The 18,460-nt window shown below is 35.5% G+C and overlaps 1 protein-coding gene across 1 annotated transcript; it reads right to left on the bottom strand.

The window, feature by feature from the left end:
• Nucleotides 1-13,262: 13,262 nt before the first annotated feature.
• LOC114759003 (uncharacterized) lies at nt 13,263-13,962 on the bottom strand. Its single transcript, XM_028948103.1, has 2 exons — nt 13,473-13,962; nt 13,263-13,357 (listed from the first exon to the last, which is right to left on the bottom strand). Exons 1-2 carry the CDS (start codon nt 13,960-13,962, stop codon nt 13,263-13,265), a joined length of 585 nt encoding a protein of 194 aa, XP_028803936.1.
• Between the last annotated feature and the right edge of the window lie 4,498 nt (nt 13,963-18,460).

The following is an 18,460-nucleotide window of genomic DNA, read 5'->3' as shown; positions in this document are numbered from 1 at the left end:
ATGCTCAATCCAATTGTGATCATATCTTGTCCTCCATTCACTTGTTTTGTCTGGCTTAGCTTTTCTTGGTCCATATTCGCCATTAATTATCTAATTCACTTATATTTTTATGCCCTAAGATTATTTAATTTTATGCTTGCGTGGGAGGAATGATTGTTTCTTATAGGGCTTGATGGAGATTGTTGAAGAAGAGCAAGGGATTTTTTAAGGTGGCTGTGAATTATTCTTAAGGGTAAAATTGGCTTTTTAATATACATATTCATTCTAAATCATTATTTAAAAATAACTCATGGCATCTATTTTGAATATTGGATTGCATTCCCGTTACATTACATTGCATTGCATTCTAGGAGTAGTGCAATGGAATTCAACCAGACAGGCCTCGAACACTGTCTTTAAAACATTAGTCCCTCCAATTCGGGATATAAGTCATTTCTATTACTTGGAGAATAATTAATACTTGTTTGTCAATTTTATCCTTATAATTAATGATTAAATGTGATTACTTATATTTTCCCCTCTCATTCACAATATCTTTTTTTTCTTGAGCAAACCCCTCACAATCTTATTTAATATGAGTAAAATTGGAAGGAAAAAAAAGATTTGATGAGTTAACTATGATTTTTCAGTTTTAATAAATTAGTTAAAGTAACCTATATTATATTATAGACGGAAGGAGTACTGTTATCTAGTCCATTTAGCACCCTCAACTAAATCCTAATCTATTGCCTTTATGTCTGTGTACTCCGTGGGAATATGTAACGTCATAGATTTATAATACCAAATTGCACGCACGCATTGTAAAAATAAACTGTTCCAGGGAACTTATTAATTAAATATGATCTAATTATATCATTTCTATTTATAGCCCTCATAAATCGTCTGATACGCACTCAATTACATAGAATAAGAATATATAATTGGATTTATTATTCAAACAAAAATTCGAGATTTATAGAAACATCAATGTCAATTAACATGGAATAGACACTGTATTGCACCGATTGTTCTCATATAATCAATGATTTAATGATGGCGTTGGTCGTGGTAATTCTCACGCCCGCGGTTCCAGATCCTAGTACATTCTTTTTTCTTTTTTTAAAATATATTAGTACCTTCTTTTTCGTTAACTGCAATACACTTCCTCCAAAGTTCACAATACAAGTTACTTTTAAAATAATTTTTTAATCCACAATATAGGTCACTAATATTTATTTGTCAATTTTGTGACCATAATTAATACTTAAATGTGGATCCTTAATTATTTTTTTCCCTCTCTTTCAAAACCTCATTTAATATAGGGGTAAAATTAAAAAAAATTTCAATTCAGAACAGATTTAATAAATTAACGGTTATTTATTAATTCTGGTAAATAAGCTTAAATGACTTGTACTGTGGATCGTGATATAAACTTAATGTCAATGAGAAGTATGAGAACATAATATTATAAAGGATAATAAGTTAGGGTTAAAATTATGAGAGAATCCCAATAAAATCTGACTGAAATATCTAAACCCAAATTAAAGTTTACACTTTTAACAAATTCCTAATGAGACTATGAGGCCTAATTTAGAATTTTCAAATATTATCAAATGACTAAAATACTTCCCTTTAATTAAAAATAAAAATTAATTATTTTACCCCTCCCAAGTAATCTCTGATCTTTTGTGATTATTTCATAGGAGTAAAAAACACAAGTGTTTTTGCAGTGTTTGAAATTTGTATGTATCACTAAAAGCTTGAAAAATATTCTAATAAAACATTTTAAATTACAATATAAATAGTCTGGAAATCTTTATTTTTCATTTTTGCTGATAAATATTTATTTTAAGATTTTAAAATATCTTAATTACAAGAAATATTTAATATTGTGTTCTCATAGTTTCGTTTGTTTTATTTACTTAAACGATTCCAACTGAAAAAGGTTATTTATAATAACTTAGTATTAAATATTTTTTTGTAATTAAGATATTTTAAAATTTTAAAATAAATATTTACCAACAGAAAAAAAAATATTTATTTCAAAACTATTTATGTTGTAATCTAAAATGTTTTATTAGAATACTTTTGAAGGTTTTGTTTATATATACAAATTCTAAATACCATAAAATTACGCATATGTTTTTTAGTCCCAAGAAAATAATCATAAGAGATGAGGGATAATGGTAAAATAATCAAATTTTCTTTTTAATGGCATTGTGGTTATTTAACAACATTCAGAAATTCCTAATGAGGCCTCATAGCCTTTATTTGGATTTAGGTAGTTTAGCCGGATTTTATGGGGATTCTCCCTAACATTATACAAGTGTACAAAAAATTTAATAAGTTCACCTATATTAAAGGGAGGAAAAAAACGCTAAGAATAAGAGGAAATATATATATATATATATATATATATATATTTATGCGAGGCTTTGAGCCGCCACAATTATCAGATCCTTATTAAATGTAAACAGTACATATTCAAGATTTGGTAGGCAATTAATGAATCACGCACACGTTCGGGATTTGATTAATTAGCATTCATTGCTGTAAATCAGTAGAATCATGCTGGTAAAAAAAAAAAAAAATCAGTAGAATCATTGAGAGATCTTTTTTCTTTGCCGTCAAGTCAAGAAGTTTTAACTATAAATACATGCAAGGCCAATGGCAAAGACCAGACAGAAAAGAGGAAGAATAATAATATAGCAAATAGAGAGGGAGGGAATCGAAGATGATGAAGAAGCAATCCGTAATTTCATTGGGTATTCTGATGCTGTTCATGGCGCTAGGTCCGTACGTTTATTTCTGCGCTGTAAATTTTGTGAAACAATACGTGTTACTCGTATAATATATTGATTTGAACTAATTCAAAATTTTCTTTGTTAAAACTGCCCTCACGTTACTATTCATTTATTTGCACGTTTTACTATAGAATCCATATTCAAAAACAGTTTTTTGAACCTTTCTTCTAGACATTTTATCATAAAACAATATGTGTTACTCGCATATATTGACAATAGTGATGGTGTGAGAATTATGGTTTGAAACGCTTCATTCATATATCTTCCTGTGCGTGGAGCCTCTATCACTTTCAAGCATAGTCTGGCATGATATTCTCTCTTTGTTACTAGCTTTTTCTGACTATTCTGTTAAAGCTATTTCTTTTTAAATACTTCCCGTTACTATAAATACTCATTCTTTTTCAAAATAAAAGCATCAAATCTTTAAAAAGTAGTTTTTTTTATAAGCTACAATTTAAATTTATCTGATCATTTTTTTTTTTTAATTTTATCCCTAATTAATTGTATATTCCTCTCATCTCTCTTATTTACTTATTCAATGTCATCTATTTTTTCACTCATTCTCTTTCTCATTTACCCTCTTCATAAATGAACAAGGGTATTTTAAGAAAATAAGTTGTATGTTTTTATATATTTATTGTCTTTAACTGATTATGTAGTTTGAATGAATGAATAATGCGGTAGTAGGGACGGAAGCAGAAGTGGAGATAAAGTCCTCTGAAAGGACATGCATAAGACATTTCGAACTTTGTTTTCGCACCGTCAGTTGTACTCAAAGGTGCGAAAATGCCTACCCTGGATCCTTCTCAGCCTGTGTTCCCATTCCTAACGACGATCGCCTTCAGTGCGAGTGCAGCTTCGATTGTTAGTTGACGACTCTTTTCTTCTTCTGCTTTTTATTTAATTACTAATATTCTACTTCACAGTATTTTTTCCCACAAAATATATCACTTTTTAGTTAGTTACTTATTTGCTGGCACCACTGGCCTGTCTAGATTCCTCAAATAATATTCAACAGCTTTCCTTTAATTTGTCTTGAAGTTATAAACTTCAACCGACACTACAAAAAATAATGGGAATCCATCCAAAGCCCATAGCGAAAGATTATTAATTCATCTTTGTGAAGAAGCCAAGGAAATGATGAAGCCTTCAAAATCAGAAAACGATATGAATCAATATTCTTGTTCACTCAGATTTATTTGTAATATTCCTCCAATCCTAAATATAAGACCTATTTTGTAGTGCAATTTGTACTACAAAATGGGTCTTATATTTAGGACTGGAAGAGTAATAATACTACTAATATATAAGGTATACAAACATATACACGCGCATTAGAGAATCATCATCTATCATCAACTTTACACTTAAAATCTTAAATCTGATACCCTATTAAGTTAACAATGTGTCGGGTCAGCTCTAATGCAATCAGTAAGGAAAACCAAGCTTTTACCTTAATTTAGGACTTTAATCTACCTTGGTTTGACTTGTTCTTCTTCTCCTCCTCCTTCTTCTCACCTTGGCTGAAGTGTTCTACCTCCCTTTACTCTAAGATGGCCAAAAAATAGCTAAGAAAGAGAGGAAGAGGTACATATAAAATTGGCTCAAATTCTCACCATATGGTAACTAAGGTTACTACCCATTTTAACCCTTGTACACTTGGCTTCATCTTGCATTCTCCTTCCTCAAGATTTTGCCACATATGCCTCCGTAGGTGTCCTCTCATTGAATAAAGATGCCACCTCATGGGAAACCTAGCATACATGTGAAAAAGTCACCATTTTTTTTATTTATAACTCTATTCTTCCAAGTCTAACCTTCAACTAATTGTATTATTTCATTTAGGTCCTCTTCCTCCTCATTTTACATCATATAGATTAGCAAAATGGGGAAAAATTTTGCCCCACCAAACTTATGGTTATTACATTGTATAATCTCACAATATCGGTTGAATTTTTCTTGAATCCTGTTAAATCCACTATCTCTAAAAATTTATTTCCTTATGCCAATAGCTTCTTTTTTATGAGAAGGGGTTCTCCTAATTTTCTCATATTTTATTTTGCCCTATAACTCCTTCAATTAAATTTTTTTCTGAAATCAACTTTCTACCGATTTAGTTCAGCTTTAAATATTTTAAAGCTAAGCTCTACAGTTCTAGAGACCAGAAACAATTTTAAAATTCATAATAACCTCAAATAAATTTTCTAATTTTTTTCATGAATTATTAAGGGCCCTATACATTTTAAATAATTCAATTTGACCAATTTTTCTTTAACTAGCCAAAATTTCATAAAATTATAAAAAAATTCCAAAATAAATTATTTTCATGCTATTTTCACCTTTCAGATATCAAATATAGTTCTAAACCTTTTATTCTATTTTTTTAATGATTTTCTAGGAATTTTCTGGTATACTTTCCCAGTCTATTTTATCTTGATCGGATATTTTGAAAATGACAGTTCGTCCTTGCTCAGGTTTCAGGTCAAAAGTCATTCTATCTATCTAACTGCTTGACCTTTGGTTTATTTTATATTTCCTATTTTCAAGGTTAAAATTAACAAAATGTGACACCAGTGGTTGATATTCGAAGAGTCTTTTTTTGTTTCGGGCTTGCCCTTCAAATTTTTGCTTTTGTTTTCCTCAATCCATTAGTAAACTTAGAGATAATATTCTTTTCACCAGCGATATCATGATTCAATCTCATCTTTTTAGCATAAGCTTCTAATTTCTAGTAAGCCTCATGTTTTAATGTTAATTTCCCAATCCCTTTAGTAACATCAATAATAGTGTTTCCCATATAAATCACAATAGCTTTTGAATTAACATCATCATGAAGAGGTATATCAACTCTATATTCATTATTACCACTCAAAGTTTCAGAAATCTTAGTCCCACTCGGCCCTACCTCATGTTTATTTACTCTTGGGGATAACTCTCACAAAAATCCACTATTCTTTTTGCCTCTATTTATCCCATTCTTATACAACACATCTATCTCCTTTCCTTTAAACATCTTCCCATTATTAGCACGCTTAGTTTCCTTCAATAGCTCAACAAAGGAGCTATCTCTATCTTTCTTAGCATTTTCCAAATCAATTTTGTCAAAATAAGAGTTTTTCCCAGCATTAGCCCTATTCCAACTCACAGCTTTTGCCACACACTATTAATTTTAACTAGGAGAATGAGAAAATTAGGATTGACCAAGGGCCAGGTAGTGCAGTAGAAACAAAACAACTTTTGAACTGAGATCAGGTCAGGGACCGAAGTGTCATTTTCAAAATATCCGGTCAATGGTGATCAGAGTAGGAAGGTACACCTGGAATTCCCAAAAATTCTCAAAAAATCATGAAAAATGAAATACAAGGCATGGAATAGTATTTCAGGCTTGAAGAATGAAAAAAAATAAAAATAATTTATTTTGGAATTTTCAGTATTTTTTTAGAATTTTGGCTAATTAAAGGAAAATTGGCCCAATCGAATTATTTAAAATACTTAGGGGCCTCAATAATTGTTGAAAAATTTAGAAAAATTCTTTGGAAAATTATTATGAATTTTAAAAATGTTCCCGATTTTGGAAGTATAGAGAATAGCTTTAAAAATATTTAAAGCCTGATTTTTGTCGGTAGAAGGTTGATTTCGTGAAAATTTTAATTTAAAGAGTTAAAGGTTGAAATAAATTCTGGGAAAATTAGGAGGATCTCTCCTCATTAAAAGGAATCTACTAGTGTAAAAAATGAAGTTTTGAAAGTAGTGAATTTAACGTGATCTTAAAAAAATTCAACCAATAATGAAAGATTTTACAGTGTAATGATTATAAGTTTGGTGAGACAAAAATTTTTCTTATTTTTCTAGTAGATATGGCACCAATTTGAGAGGGGAAGGGCTCTAATTTGAATAATGCAAATTGTTCAAGGGTAAATTTGGAAGAATGAATTATTAAATAAAAAAAAATGGCAACCCTTGCATATGGTGGATTAGATATCCATTGAGTTGGCATCTAACATTTATGTAAGGGACACGTAAGGGGGAGTATGTGGCTAGATCATGAAGTAAGATAGGCCAAGATGATACCTTGTGTTAATGGTTAAACTCTTATGGTAAATTTTTTTTTGGCCAAAAAATTCTTATGGTAAATGGAAAATTACCAAGATGTGAAATTTGGCTATATTATAAATATGATCACCCCTCCTCCTATATGCCATTTTCGGCCAAGCAAGAGAGAAAGGAAGGGAAAGAGTTTTGGCCATCAAGGGAGAAGGAAGAGGAGAAGAAGATCAAGTTGATCTTAGGTCAAATCAAGTGCCAAATTAAGGTAAAAGCTTGGATTTCTCTTCTAGTTTAAGATGCCTAGTAGTTTAATGGTTTAAATTGTAGTTTTGATGGAGTTTTAAGTATGAAATGGTTTATGTTTGATGTTGTTCATTTTAGTTAATGTTGAACTATGGATGATTTAAAGTTTGTTTATGAATTATGTCACACCTTACTATAATATTGACTTAGGTTCCTTTCAAAATCATTTTTGACCACATTGGATGGTCTTGGGCTCACTTTTTACCATAAAAACGCTAATTTTTGGATTTTTACTGTTCATCGGGTAAAAATCCAGTTTTTCTGGCCCAACTTCAAAAATTCATAACTTATTCTACAAAAATCCAATTTGGGTGGTTCAAAATTCTAATTAAAGCTCTTTAAGTCCTCTTTCAAGGAAAAATAATCTCATTGTCCAATTATTTATGAGAAAGTTTCAGGTTTTTGAGAAAACAACACTGTCCATTTGCCAAAAACCCTGATGTCCAGATTCTGACCATTAACTTTGAAAGATCATTATAAATCGTATAGTGGTCCATTTTTAACGTATTAGCTATCAATTTGAAGCTCAGGATGTCATATTTCATCATGCCAAATTTCACAATTTAAAGCATTCGGGAACATAATCAAAAAGTCGCGTGAACTGGTCAGGGTCAGTGTGCTTCCAGCACTGTTAGTTTAATATTTACATAACCAAAATAAGCTCACGAATTTTGTGGCTAAACTCCACAAATCAACCTTCAATCTTCAGCTTCCCTTTTGAAGATTTAGGCCCTAAAATGTTACATGATTCTTGGGGGATGAGATTTTTAGAAATCCCAGTAGTAAATTAACCAACTATATCACCAAGCAAGCATCATTATTATGCATGATCACATTAGCTACTATGGATGAACTAACATGCTTATCATTTGGCAAACTCAATCATGCAAAGGCCAAAGCAAGATACTATAAAGAGCAGCCACATAACAATCAAGAGAGCTCAATCAAAATAATAACAATTAACCATACAATAATCAACAATGCTAGTTAGTGGTAGTAGCTAGGTTTAACTTACTACCTTTTTTCAAAAGTCTTAGCCTTTCTTCCTTCTCCTCTTTCCCTTGGCAAATATCAAACCCTAACCATGTGATCCAACAAAAATGGCAGCAAGAATCATTATCCAACCATGAAAAAGCAAGAACATACATCAAAATGATTCTTGAACCATAAAGTTCCCTCCTTTGTTCACTAGTTTTAGATTTGGTTCTCTTTAACCCTAAAAATCACTCTTTAACTTGTTCCTAAATGGATTTTCATGTAGATTCCAAAAATGGGCTTAGATTTGTGAAAATAAAACTGATTCTTCCAGCAACAAACTGACCAAACCACTAGAGGTTTTGACCCAAAATTTTCAGCTTTGCTTTTAGGCTTCCAACACTTGTTTCTTTTAGTCTACCCTACACCATTCCTCATTTTAAGCATAATGGAAGCCTTAAAACAATGAAAGGCTCATCCTAGGGTCCAGTTCTTCACTTGGCCGAAAATAACTCTCACAACAACAACCATGAAAAATGCTTTAAAATCACTTAAACTCACTTACCAACACTAGGATCTAGCTTGTGTTGTTGTGTCTTAGCAAGTGTTATGATCAAAACTTCTTTCCCCTTTTTATTAATCAGTTTGGTCCACATTAAGAGAGGGAAGAGACAGATTTTAAACCATAAAAATGAAAGAAACCAAAGCAAGAATACTTCTAGGACCAAGATCTAACCTTGAAACCTTGCTAGGATGATCAAAAGTGCTCCCTTTCTCCTTGTTTCCTCTCAAACTCTCTCTTTTTCTCTATTTTTCTCCCTTGCACGAAATGAACATCTGAAAATGGGGAGAGAAGAGCTTGATTAAGGCTTCAAAATATCCCAACCACCTTCTTTAATGATAGTCCAAGTGTCATTACCCTACTAAGTCTTGATTCCTCTCTCTTAATTAACATAATTCCAAATGAAATTATTTACTAAAGTCAAAATCCTCTCCATTCATGGAATGACACTTGGCTAATTCAAATCTTCTCCTTCAAGAGCTTGACACATGGCTCAATAGGATCCCTTGGATTTGCAAGACACCAATCTTGCTTTATCGGTATACTTTAGGCTCTGAGTTTAACTTCTTTTTTATAATTACAGTAACTTAGTCTCTGTAATTATTTTCTATCAGATCCTTAATTTATTCTCCTCATTATTGTCTTCCCAAATTGTCCTCTTTGTCTCAAAATTAATTTCCTAATATTTAAATAAAAAGGAAAATTAATTTCCTTCTCTTTAGGGATTTTTCCACTTTTCACATTTATTTGGAAAAATCTTGGACACTTGAGGGTCTCCATTTAATTCCATAATTCCTTATAATTCCTTGGGATCTCATAGGAATTTTCTTGGATTTTATTCCTCTTAAAATATTTATTTGGAATTTTCCAAATAAAATCCCTCAATTAGCCTAAATCACCCTTAAATTCTCTTATAATTTCTCTAAGGGTAATTTGGTCATAAAACCAACTTTATAATTTCATATAACTCTCAAAGGATATTATCCCTATTTTTCCTTAATTTTCCATGGCTCGAAAATATTTTTCCTTATTTACATTTGACCAATTTTCTTTAATTAGTCAATTTCCTATAATTGGCTTGGAAAATTACTGTAATTATTTTCCACCAAAATTCTTTGACTTTTCCTTATTATTTTTAATCCTCAATAATTTGAGAATATTTCTTATCTCTAATTATCATAATACTGGATGTGACATTTCTCCCCCTAAATAAATTTCGTCCTCGAAATTTAAAGCATACCTTAATGGAAAAGCTCTGGGTACTTTTCCTTCATCTCAGCTTCCATCTCCCATGTGGCTTCTTCAGAGGAAAGACCCTTCCAGACCACTTTGACCAGGGGAATCTGCTTGTTCCTCAGCTGCTTGGTCTTCTGATCAATGATTCGTTCTGGTCTAACCTCAAAAGATAGATTATCCCGAAGCGCAATGTCATCATAGCTTATGACATGCGTGGGATCTGGATGGTACTTCTTCAGTTGGGAGACATGGAAAACATCATGAATCTGGACTTAACTTTGGGGGAAGAGCCAACTTGTAGGCCACTGGTCCAGCTTTAGATAAAATCTGGAATGGTCCAACATACTTCGGACTGAGCTTCTTAGTCTTTAGAGATCGACCGACTCCCGTTGTTGGCGACACTTTGAGGAATACGTGATCACCAACGTCAAATTCTAACGGTCTCCTTGTATCGGCATAACTCTTCTGTCTACTCTGAGCCGTTAGAAGCCTTTGCTGAATAGCTTTTATCTGTCGGGAAGTCTGATCCACCATGTCAGGACCAAGAGAACTTCTTTCACTAAGCTCTGTCCAGCATAAGGGAGATCTGCACTTTCTCCCATACAGTGCCTCGTAAGGTGCCATTCGAATACTTGAATGGAAACTGTTATTGTAGGCAAATTCAATTAATGGTAGAGACGTATCCCAATTACCGCCAAAATCCAATACACAGGCACGTAACATATCCTCCAAGGTCTGAATGGTTCTTTCTGTCTGCCCATCAGTCTGGGGGTGGTAGGCTGTGCTGAATCTGAGAGTGGTGTCCATTTCTTTCTGTAAGGACCTCCAAAACTTTGAAGTAAATCTTGGGTCTCGGTCCAAAACAATACTGCTTGGCACACCATGCAGCCTAACAATCTCCTTGATGTAAAGTCTCGCTAACTTCTCTGGGAATCTTTACATTCATAGAAAATGTGCAGACTTAGTCAGACGGTCTACTATCACCCATATTGCATCATGTTTAGCTGCTGTCATCGGTAACCCCACTATAAAGTCCATAGATATACTGTCCCATTTCCACTCAGGGATATTCAGGGGTTGCAACTCTCCTGCAGGTTTCTGGTGTTCTACCTTCACCTTTGGCAGGTAAGACACTTTGTCACATATTCCGTGATATCTTCTTCATTCCAGGCCACCAGAAGAGTTCTTTAACATCATGGTACATCTTTGTCATTCCTGGATGAAGAGTATATTTGCTCTTATGGGCTTCGGCTAGTATCTCTTTTCTGAGGTCAACACTTGGGGAACATAGGTTCTTCCTTTAAACTTCAGTATCCCTTCCTTAGAAATTTCGAAGTTCTTATTCTCACCTCTAGACAGCTTCTCCTTGAGAATTCTCGCTAGCCAGTCCTGTGACTGTGCTTCTCTGATTTGATCCTTGAGCAGGGCTGTAAACTGGGTTCTACCTCTATTTCCTTCTACTAATTGCATCTGATATAGAGGACCCCAATCTCTGAAATCCTCTACCAACTTCTGCTCTCTGATCATCAGCGATGCTACCTGTACTGTCTTTCTGCTTAAGGCATCCGCGACTACATTCGCTTTGCCTGGATGGTACTTAATTTGAAAATCATAGTCTTTGAGTAAGTCCATCCACCTTCGTTGTCTCATATTCAACTCTTTCTGATCATGAAGGTACTTAAGGCTTTTGTGGTCACAAAACAATTCTACGGTTGCTCCATACAGAGTGTCTCCATATCTTCAGTGCATAAACTATCGCCGCCAATTCCAGGTCGTGGGTCGGGTAATTCTCCTCGTGAGATTTCAACTGGCGTGAGGCATAGGCTACTACCCGCCCTTGCTGCATAAGTACACATCCCAGTCCCTGCTTGCTAGCATCTGTATAAACCACATACGGTTGTGAAGGATCGGGAAGTGTAAGTACGGGAGTAGAAGTGAGCTTCCTCTTCAGCTCCTGAAAACTAGCCTCACTCTTCTCGTCCCACAAGAACGGCTGGTTCTTCCTGGTTAACTTGGTCAGCGGGAGAGCAATTCGAGAAAAGTCCTGGATGAATCTTCTGTAATACCTGCTAGTCCGAGGAAACTTCTGATCTCGGTCACCATCTTGGGTCTCTCCCAGTTGAGTACTGCCTCAATCTTACTGGGGTCGACAGCCACTCCCTCTCGGGAAATCACATGGCCGAGAAATCGGACTTCCTGGAGCCAAAACTCACACTTACTAAGTTTAGCCACCAGCTGTTTCTCTTTCAGGGTATTTAGGACAATCCTCAAATGCTCCTCATGCTCTTCTGGAGATTTGGAGTACACTAAGATGTCATCAATAAATACAACCACAAATTGATCCAAGTAAGGACGAAAAATCCTATTCATGTAGTCCATGAATATCGCAGGTGCATTCGTCAATCCAAACGGCATCACTAAAAATTCATAGTGTCCATATCGGGTTCTAAATGCAGTTTTTGGGACATCTTCAGACTTAATCTTGAGTTGGTGGTAGCCAGATCTTAGGTCAATCTTAGAGAATACACTGGCTCCAACTAGCTGGTCTAACAGATCATCTATCCTGGGAAGCGGATACTTGTTCTTAACTGTGACTTTGTTCAACTCCCTGTAGTCTATACACAGCCTTAGACTACCATCCTTTTTCTTGACAAACAACACTGGAGCACCCCATGGCGACACACTTGGCCTAATAAAACCTTTTTCAAGTAGCTCCTCTATTGATTTTTTAAGTTCTGTCATTTCATTAGGAGCCATTCTATAAGGGGCCTTAGAAATTGGTCCTGCTCCAGGTACTATGTCAATTGTGAATTCTACTTCTCTGTCTGGGGGTAATCCTGCGATCTCTATCGAAAACACTTTTGGAAATTCCCTAACTACCAGGATTTCTCCTATCCCTTCCTCAACTTCGACTTGCACCGAGAAGAAAATGAGGAATCCTTGACAGCCTTTTCGTAAGCATTTGCCCGCTTGGGCTTTCGTAATGAAGTTTAATCTAACTTCTGGATTCAACTCTAAATCCTTTCGGGGTAAGATTAGGGTTTTGTTCTTACAATCCATTAGGATATTGTGGGATGACAACCAATTGAGTCCAATCACCACATCCATCTCATGGAAAGGCATGCATATCAAATCTATAGCAGTGCAACAGTGCTCATAACAAACTATACAGTTCAGGCATACATCAGATGTAATTACCCTACTCTGCGTTGGGGTAGACACATGTATATCATATGGCAATGTATTTATACTCAAGCCAAGTCTTTCTGCACAGGCATATGAAATAAAAGAATGACTAGCACCCGAATCAAACATTGCAATCACCGGAGAATTGTTAATCATGATCGTACCTTGGATCATCTCCGGAGACTTTCGGGCTTCTTCTCTTGTGATGGCAAACACTCGGCCCTGGGTGCGTGGTCTTGCCTGCTCAGTGTTCTGTGGGCACTCTCTTGAGAAATGTCCAGGTTTGCCACAGGTGTAGCAAACATTCTGCCCAGCCATGCACGGCCTGTCACCGTGATTCTTGCCACACTTAGGACACTCCTTGCCCTTCGGTGCTTTACCGCCTTTCTTGTTCTTGCGGTTATTCCAGGGTTGCTTCCTCTTCTTATTCACATTGGACGAGGTGCCACCTTGACCTCCTTGACCTCCCTTCTTTGCTCGGGGAGTTGTCTTGACTATCAGATGATGGTTGAAGCTGCTTTCCGTGATTCGGCAAGCTTCCACTGCTTTATTGAACTGCTCAAATTGTCTGGGAGCAATCATCTCCCTCAATGATGGCCTCAGTCCTCGAACCATCTTCTCTGTTGTCCACCTCTTATCATCTCTATATCGGAGATAGCTTGAATAATGAGAGAGACGGATGAACTTAGCCAAGTACTCATCAAAAGGCTCGTCATCCTTTTGCTTCAAAGTCAGAAACTTTGCTTCTCTTTCATCGCGGACAGATCTCGAGAAGTACTTCTCATAAAACTGCTCCAGAAACACTTCCCAAGTCACCGTCGTGTTTCGAGCATCGAGAAGAATCTCAGTTCTTCCACCAGCGATCCGCATCTTTCTCTAGCTTATATATCGCCATCTGGGCTTTTCGCTCTGATGAGCAGTCCATCACCTTGAAGATCTTCTCTAGGCGATTAATCCACTCTTTCGTCGCTTGAACATCGAATGTCCATCAAATGACGGCGGGTTGTGCTTACAGAATCGGGTCATCCACTGTTGAATGCTGTCGGGTTCTGCTGCTGGCATTGCCGGTCTTGGCAATTGTTCTGATGCTGGTGCTGCAGAGACCTCTTCCTCTGGTTGCCTCCTCTCGAGGTTTGCTAATGCTGTTGCCACTGCTGCAGCTATCGCTGCATCCCTTTCTTGTTCTTGACGAGCTTGAGCTGCTCTCATGTCCTCGATGGTCTTCTGTTGTTGCTCGAGGCGTTCCAGAATCAATTGTAATGGATCAGGAGGGACCCTTGCATCTTGCACTAGGGGTCTCTCTGGTGAAGGGTTTTGTCGGGTTCTAGCCATTGCTTAACTAACCGAATAGCATAACAAGGAACAAGAAAAATAAATATCATACTTGGATTTCATTATCAAAACAGGCATACAGCAATCAGCACTTAAACATCAACCAGCCAGAATACAATCAACATACAGCAGCCAAGCATTAAACAACCTAACCTACTAGGGTTAGTTGTACCAAAATACATCCTACGTCAATGATAGGAACATCCTAATCATCTAAAGAAAGTGAACGATAACAAAGCCCTCAAGGCTTCGAATCCAATCCTCAACATCATCTCCCAGTAGGTAGTTCAGGCGAGTGATCTCATGGTTCCATAAAGGGGTATTGGGTAGGACCTCTACCATCTCACTCAGCCAGTCATAAGGATCCAGGTAAGGGTTGCCTGGTCCATGTGCCTGATACAGCTTTCTCACACCCTGGAGGTAATCCAGGTGTACTCTCAGGTTTGCATCAACATCCCTCCTGATGTGACGCCCTATGAACCTCAGCCGGTCACTCAGCTGACCCACACTACGGATCTCATGACTAGGCTGAACTGGTGCAGGTACAAATGGTACAGTAGGTACTACAGGTATTACCGGGGCTGGGAGTACAACTGATACAGTACTAGGTCCAGGGACATTACATGGATACATAGCCGGAGTAACATGCTGCTTAAGAGACTGAACATAAAGATCTAAATCTAATGGCTCTTGGTACATTCCAGTTACAAGGTTGACCAAGTCTCCGGGTCCGGGGAGATACAGCAACTGTTCTGCAGTGATCCCTAGCAGCTCTGAATAGTGCTCAACACAATCATTGGAGCACACTGATGAATAGCCAGGGTTGGCATCTCCCATTACCCATTCCTCTGGGTCCTCGTCTTTGGTGAGATCAATCACTATTGGATCCCAAGTGTTGACTGACGGCTCAGGTTTAGTATCCCAGTCCATGGTAATCCCCATCTTGATTCCTGAAAATAGGTGTTAGTTCTCTACATCTAAGGATACTTAAGCAGAGCGTTCTATCTTATGCCAGAACCTCGCTCTGATACCAAAAATGTCACACCTTACTATAATATTGACTTAGGTTCCTTTCAAAATCATTTTTGACCACATTGGATGGTCTTGGTCTCACTTTTTACCATAAAAACGCTAATTTTCGGATTTTTACTGTTCATCGGGTAAAAATCCAGTTTTTCTGGCCCAACTTCAAAAATTCATAACTTATTCTACAAAAATCCAATTTGGGTGGTTCAAAATTATAATTAAATCTCTTTAAGTCCTCTTTCAAGAAAAAATAATCTCATTGTCCAATTATTTATGAGAAAGTGTCAGGTTTTTGAGAAAACAACACTGTCCATTTGCCAAAAACCCTGATGTCCAGATTCTGACCATTAACTTTGAAAGATCATTATAAATCGTATAGTGGTCCATTTTTAACGTATTAGCTATCAATTTGAAGCTCAGGATGTCATCTTTCATCATGCCAAATTTCATGATTTAAAGCGTTCGGGAACATAATCAAAAATTCGCGTGAACCGGTCAGGGTCAGTGTGCTTCCAGCACTGTTAGTTTAATATTTACATAACCAAAATAAGCTCACGAATTTTGTGGCTAAACTCCACAAATCAACCTTCAATCTCAGCTTCCCTTTTGAAGATTCAGGCCCTAAAATGTTACATGATTCTTGGGGGATGAGATTTTTGGAAATCCCAGTAGTAAATTAACCAACTATATCACCAAGCAAGCATCATTATTATGCATGATCACATTAGCTACTATGGATGAACTAACATGCTTATCATTTGACAAACTCAATCATGCAAAGGCCAAAGCAAGATACTATAAAGAGCAGCCACATAACAATCAAGAGAGCTCAATCAAAATAATAGCAATTAACCATACAATAATCAACAATGCTAGTTAGTGGTAGTAGCTAGGTTTAACTTACTACCTTGCTTCAAAAGTCTTAGCCTTTCTTCCTTCTCCTCTTTCCCTTGGCAAATATCAAACCCTAACCATGTGATCCAACAAAAATGGCAGCAAGAATCATTATCCAACCATGAAAAAGCAAGAACATACATCAAAATGATTCTTGAACCATAAAGTTCCCTCCTTTGTTCACTAGTTTTAGATTTGGTTCTCTTTAACCCTAAAAATCACTCTTTAACTTGTTCCTAAATGGATTTTCATGTAGATTCCAAAAATGGGCTTAGATTTGTGAAAATAAAACTGATTCTTCCAGCCACAAACTGACCAAACCACTAGAGGTTTTGACCCAAAATTTTCAGCTTTGCTTTTAGGCTTCCAACACTTGTTTCTTTTAGTCTACCCTACACCATTCCTCATTTTAAGCATAATGGAAGCCTTAAAACAATGAAAGGCTCATCCTAGGGTCCAGTTCTTCACTTGGCCGAAAATAACTCTCACAACAACAACCATGAAAAATGCTTTAAAATCACTTAAACTCACTTACCAACACTAGGATCTAGCTTGTGTTGTTGTGTCTTAGCAAGTGTTATGATCAAAACTTCTTTCCCCTTTTTATTAATCAGTTTGGTCCACATTAAGAGAGGGAAGAGACAGATTTTAAACCATAAAAATGAAAGAAACCAAAGTAAGAACACTTCTAGGACCAAGATCTAACCTTGAAACCTTGCTAGGATGATCAAAAGTGCTCCCTTTCTCCTTGTTTCCTCTCAAACTCTCTCTTTTTCTCTATTTTTCTCCCTTGCACGAATCTTTTTCTCTATTTTTCTAAGACACCAATCTTGCTTTATCGGTATACTTTAGGCTCTGAGTTCAACTTCTTTTTTATAATTACAGTAACTTAGTCTCTGTAATTATTTTCTACCAGATCCTTAATTTATTCTCCTCATTATTGTCTTTCCAAATTGTCCTCTTTGTCTCAAAATTAATTTCCTAATATTTAAATAAAAAGGAAAATTAATTTCCTTCTCTTTAGGGATTTTTCCACTTTTCACATTTATTTGGAAAAATCTTGGACACTTGAGGGTCTCCATTTAATTCCATAATTCCTTATAATTCCTTGGGATCTCATGGGAATTTTCTTGGGATTTTATTCCTCTTAAAATATTTATTTGGAATTTTCCAAATAAAATCCCTCAATTAGCCTAAATCACCCTTAAATTCTCTTATAATTTCTCTAAGGGTAATTTGGTCATAAAACCAAATTTATAATTTCATATAACTCTCAAAGGATATTATCCCCATTTTTCCTTAATTTTCCATGGCTCGAAACTATTTTTCCTTATTTACATTTGACTAATTTTCTTTAATTAGTCAATTTCCTATAATTGGCTTGGAAAATTACTATAATTATTTTCCACCAAAATTCTTTGACTTTTCCTTATTATTTTTAATCCTCAATAATTTGAGAATATTTCTTATCTCTAATTATCATAATACTGGATGTGACAAATTAGAAGGTAGAAAATGCTTTGATTATGGCGTTTAAACTTTATTTTGGAAAGAATTCTAACTTGGAAAATCAAGGGACTTAATTCAGCCAACTAGGGTTCTTTGAGCTAGGGTTTGATTCTTGTTAATTTGATACTTCTAATGAGTTTAGGAGGTGAAATTATGTAGGGATATGTGAAGAACATGTGTTTAGAAGCATCAAAATTGAAGATAAAATTTTGAACCCTAAGGTACCCCTATTTAGTTGAGGTGAGAAGTGATAGGAGGGTTTGGGTTTTGATAAATTAAAGTTCATATTTAGATTCTACATGAAAAATTATGTAGGAAAAGCTTATGGAAGTTAAATTAAAAAGGATGATGTTAAAACCCTAAAAAAAAAAAAGGTTAAAAGGTTAGGGTTTTAGGTTAAAGTGTTAATGGAGTTGTTGAAGTTAATTGGAATGTCATTGTCTTGTTTGATTGATAGGCATTGGCATTAGGCAAAAAGGAGTTCAAGAACAGGAGAAGGAAGTCAAGAAAGCAAGGCTAGTAATAGGTAATAAAAACTTTCAATTTTAGTGTCAAATTGTCTTGGTTGTTTATGTTATGTGTATGTGCCATGATGTGGTTGAGTAGT

Source organism: Neltuma alba, unplaced genomic scaffold (genome assembly GCF_004799145.2).
Source record: "Neltuma alba isolate B1F8T4 unplaced genomic scaffold, ASM479914v2 tig00001554_pilon, whole genome shotgun sequence".
In the NCBI taxonomy this organism is placed as follows: domain Eukaryota; kingdom Viridiplantae; phylum Streptophyta; class Magnoliopsida; order Fabales; family Fabaceae; genus Neltuma; species Neltuma alba.
Note: the sequence above shows the minus strand (reverse complement) of the source record. Positions and strands in the feature narration are given on the sequence as shown.

Coding starts and splice junctions, on each gene's coding strand:
- LOC114759003 (XM_028948103.1), bottom strand. CDS start 13,962: ATGCGGATCGCTGGTGGAAGAACTGAGATTCTTCTCGATGCTCGAAAC. Junction 13,358..13,472: donor CCGCAAGAACAAGAAAGGCG/GTAAAGCACCGA, acceptor ACATTTCTCAAG/AGAGTGCCCACAGAACACTG.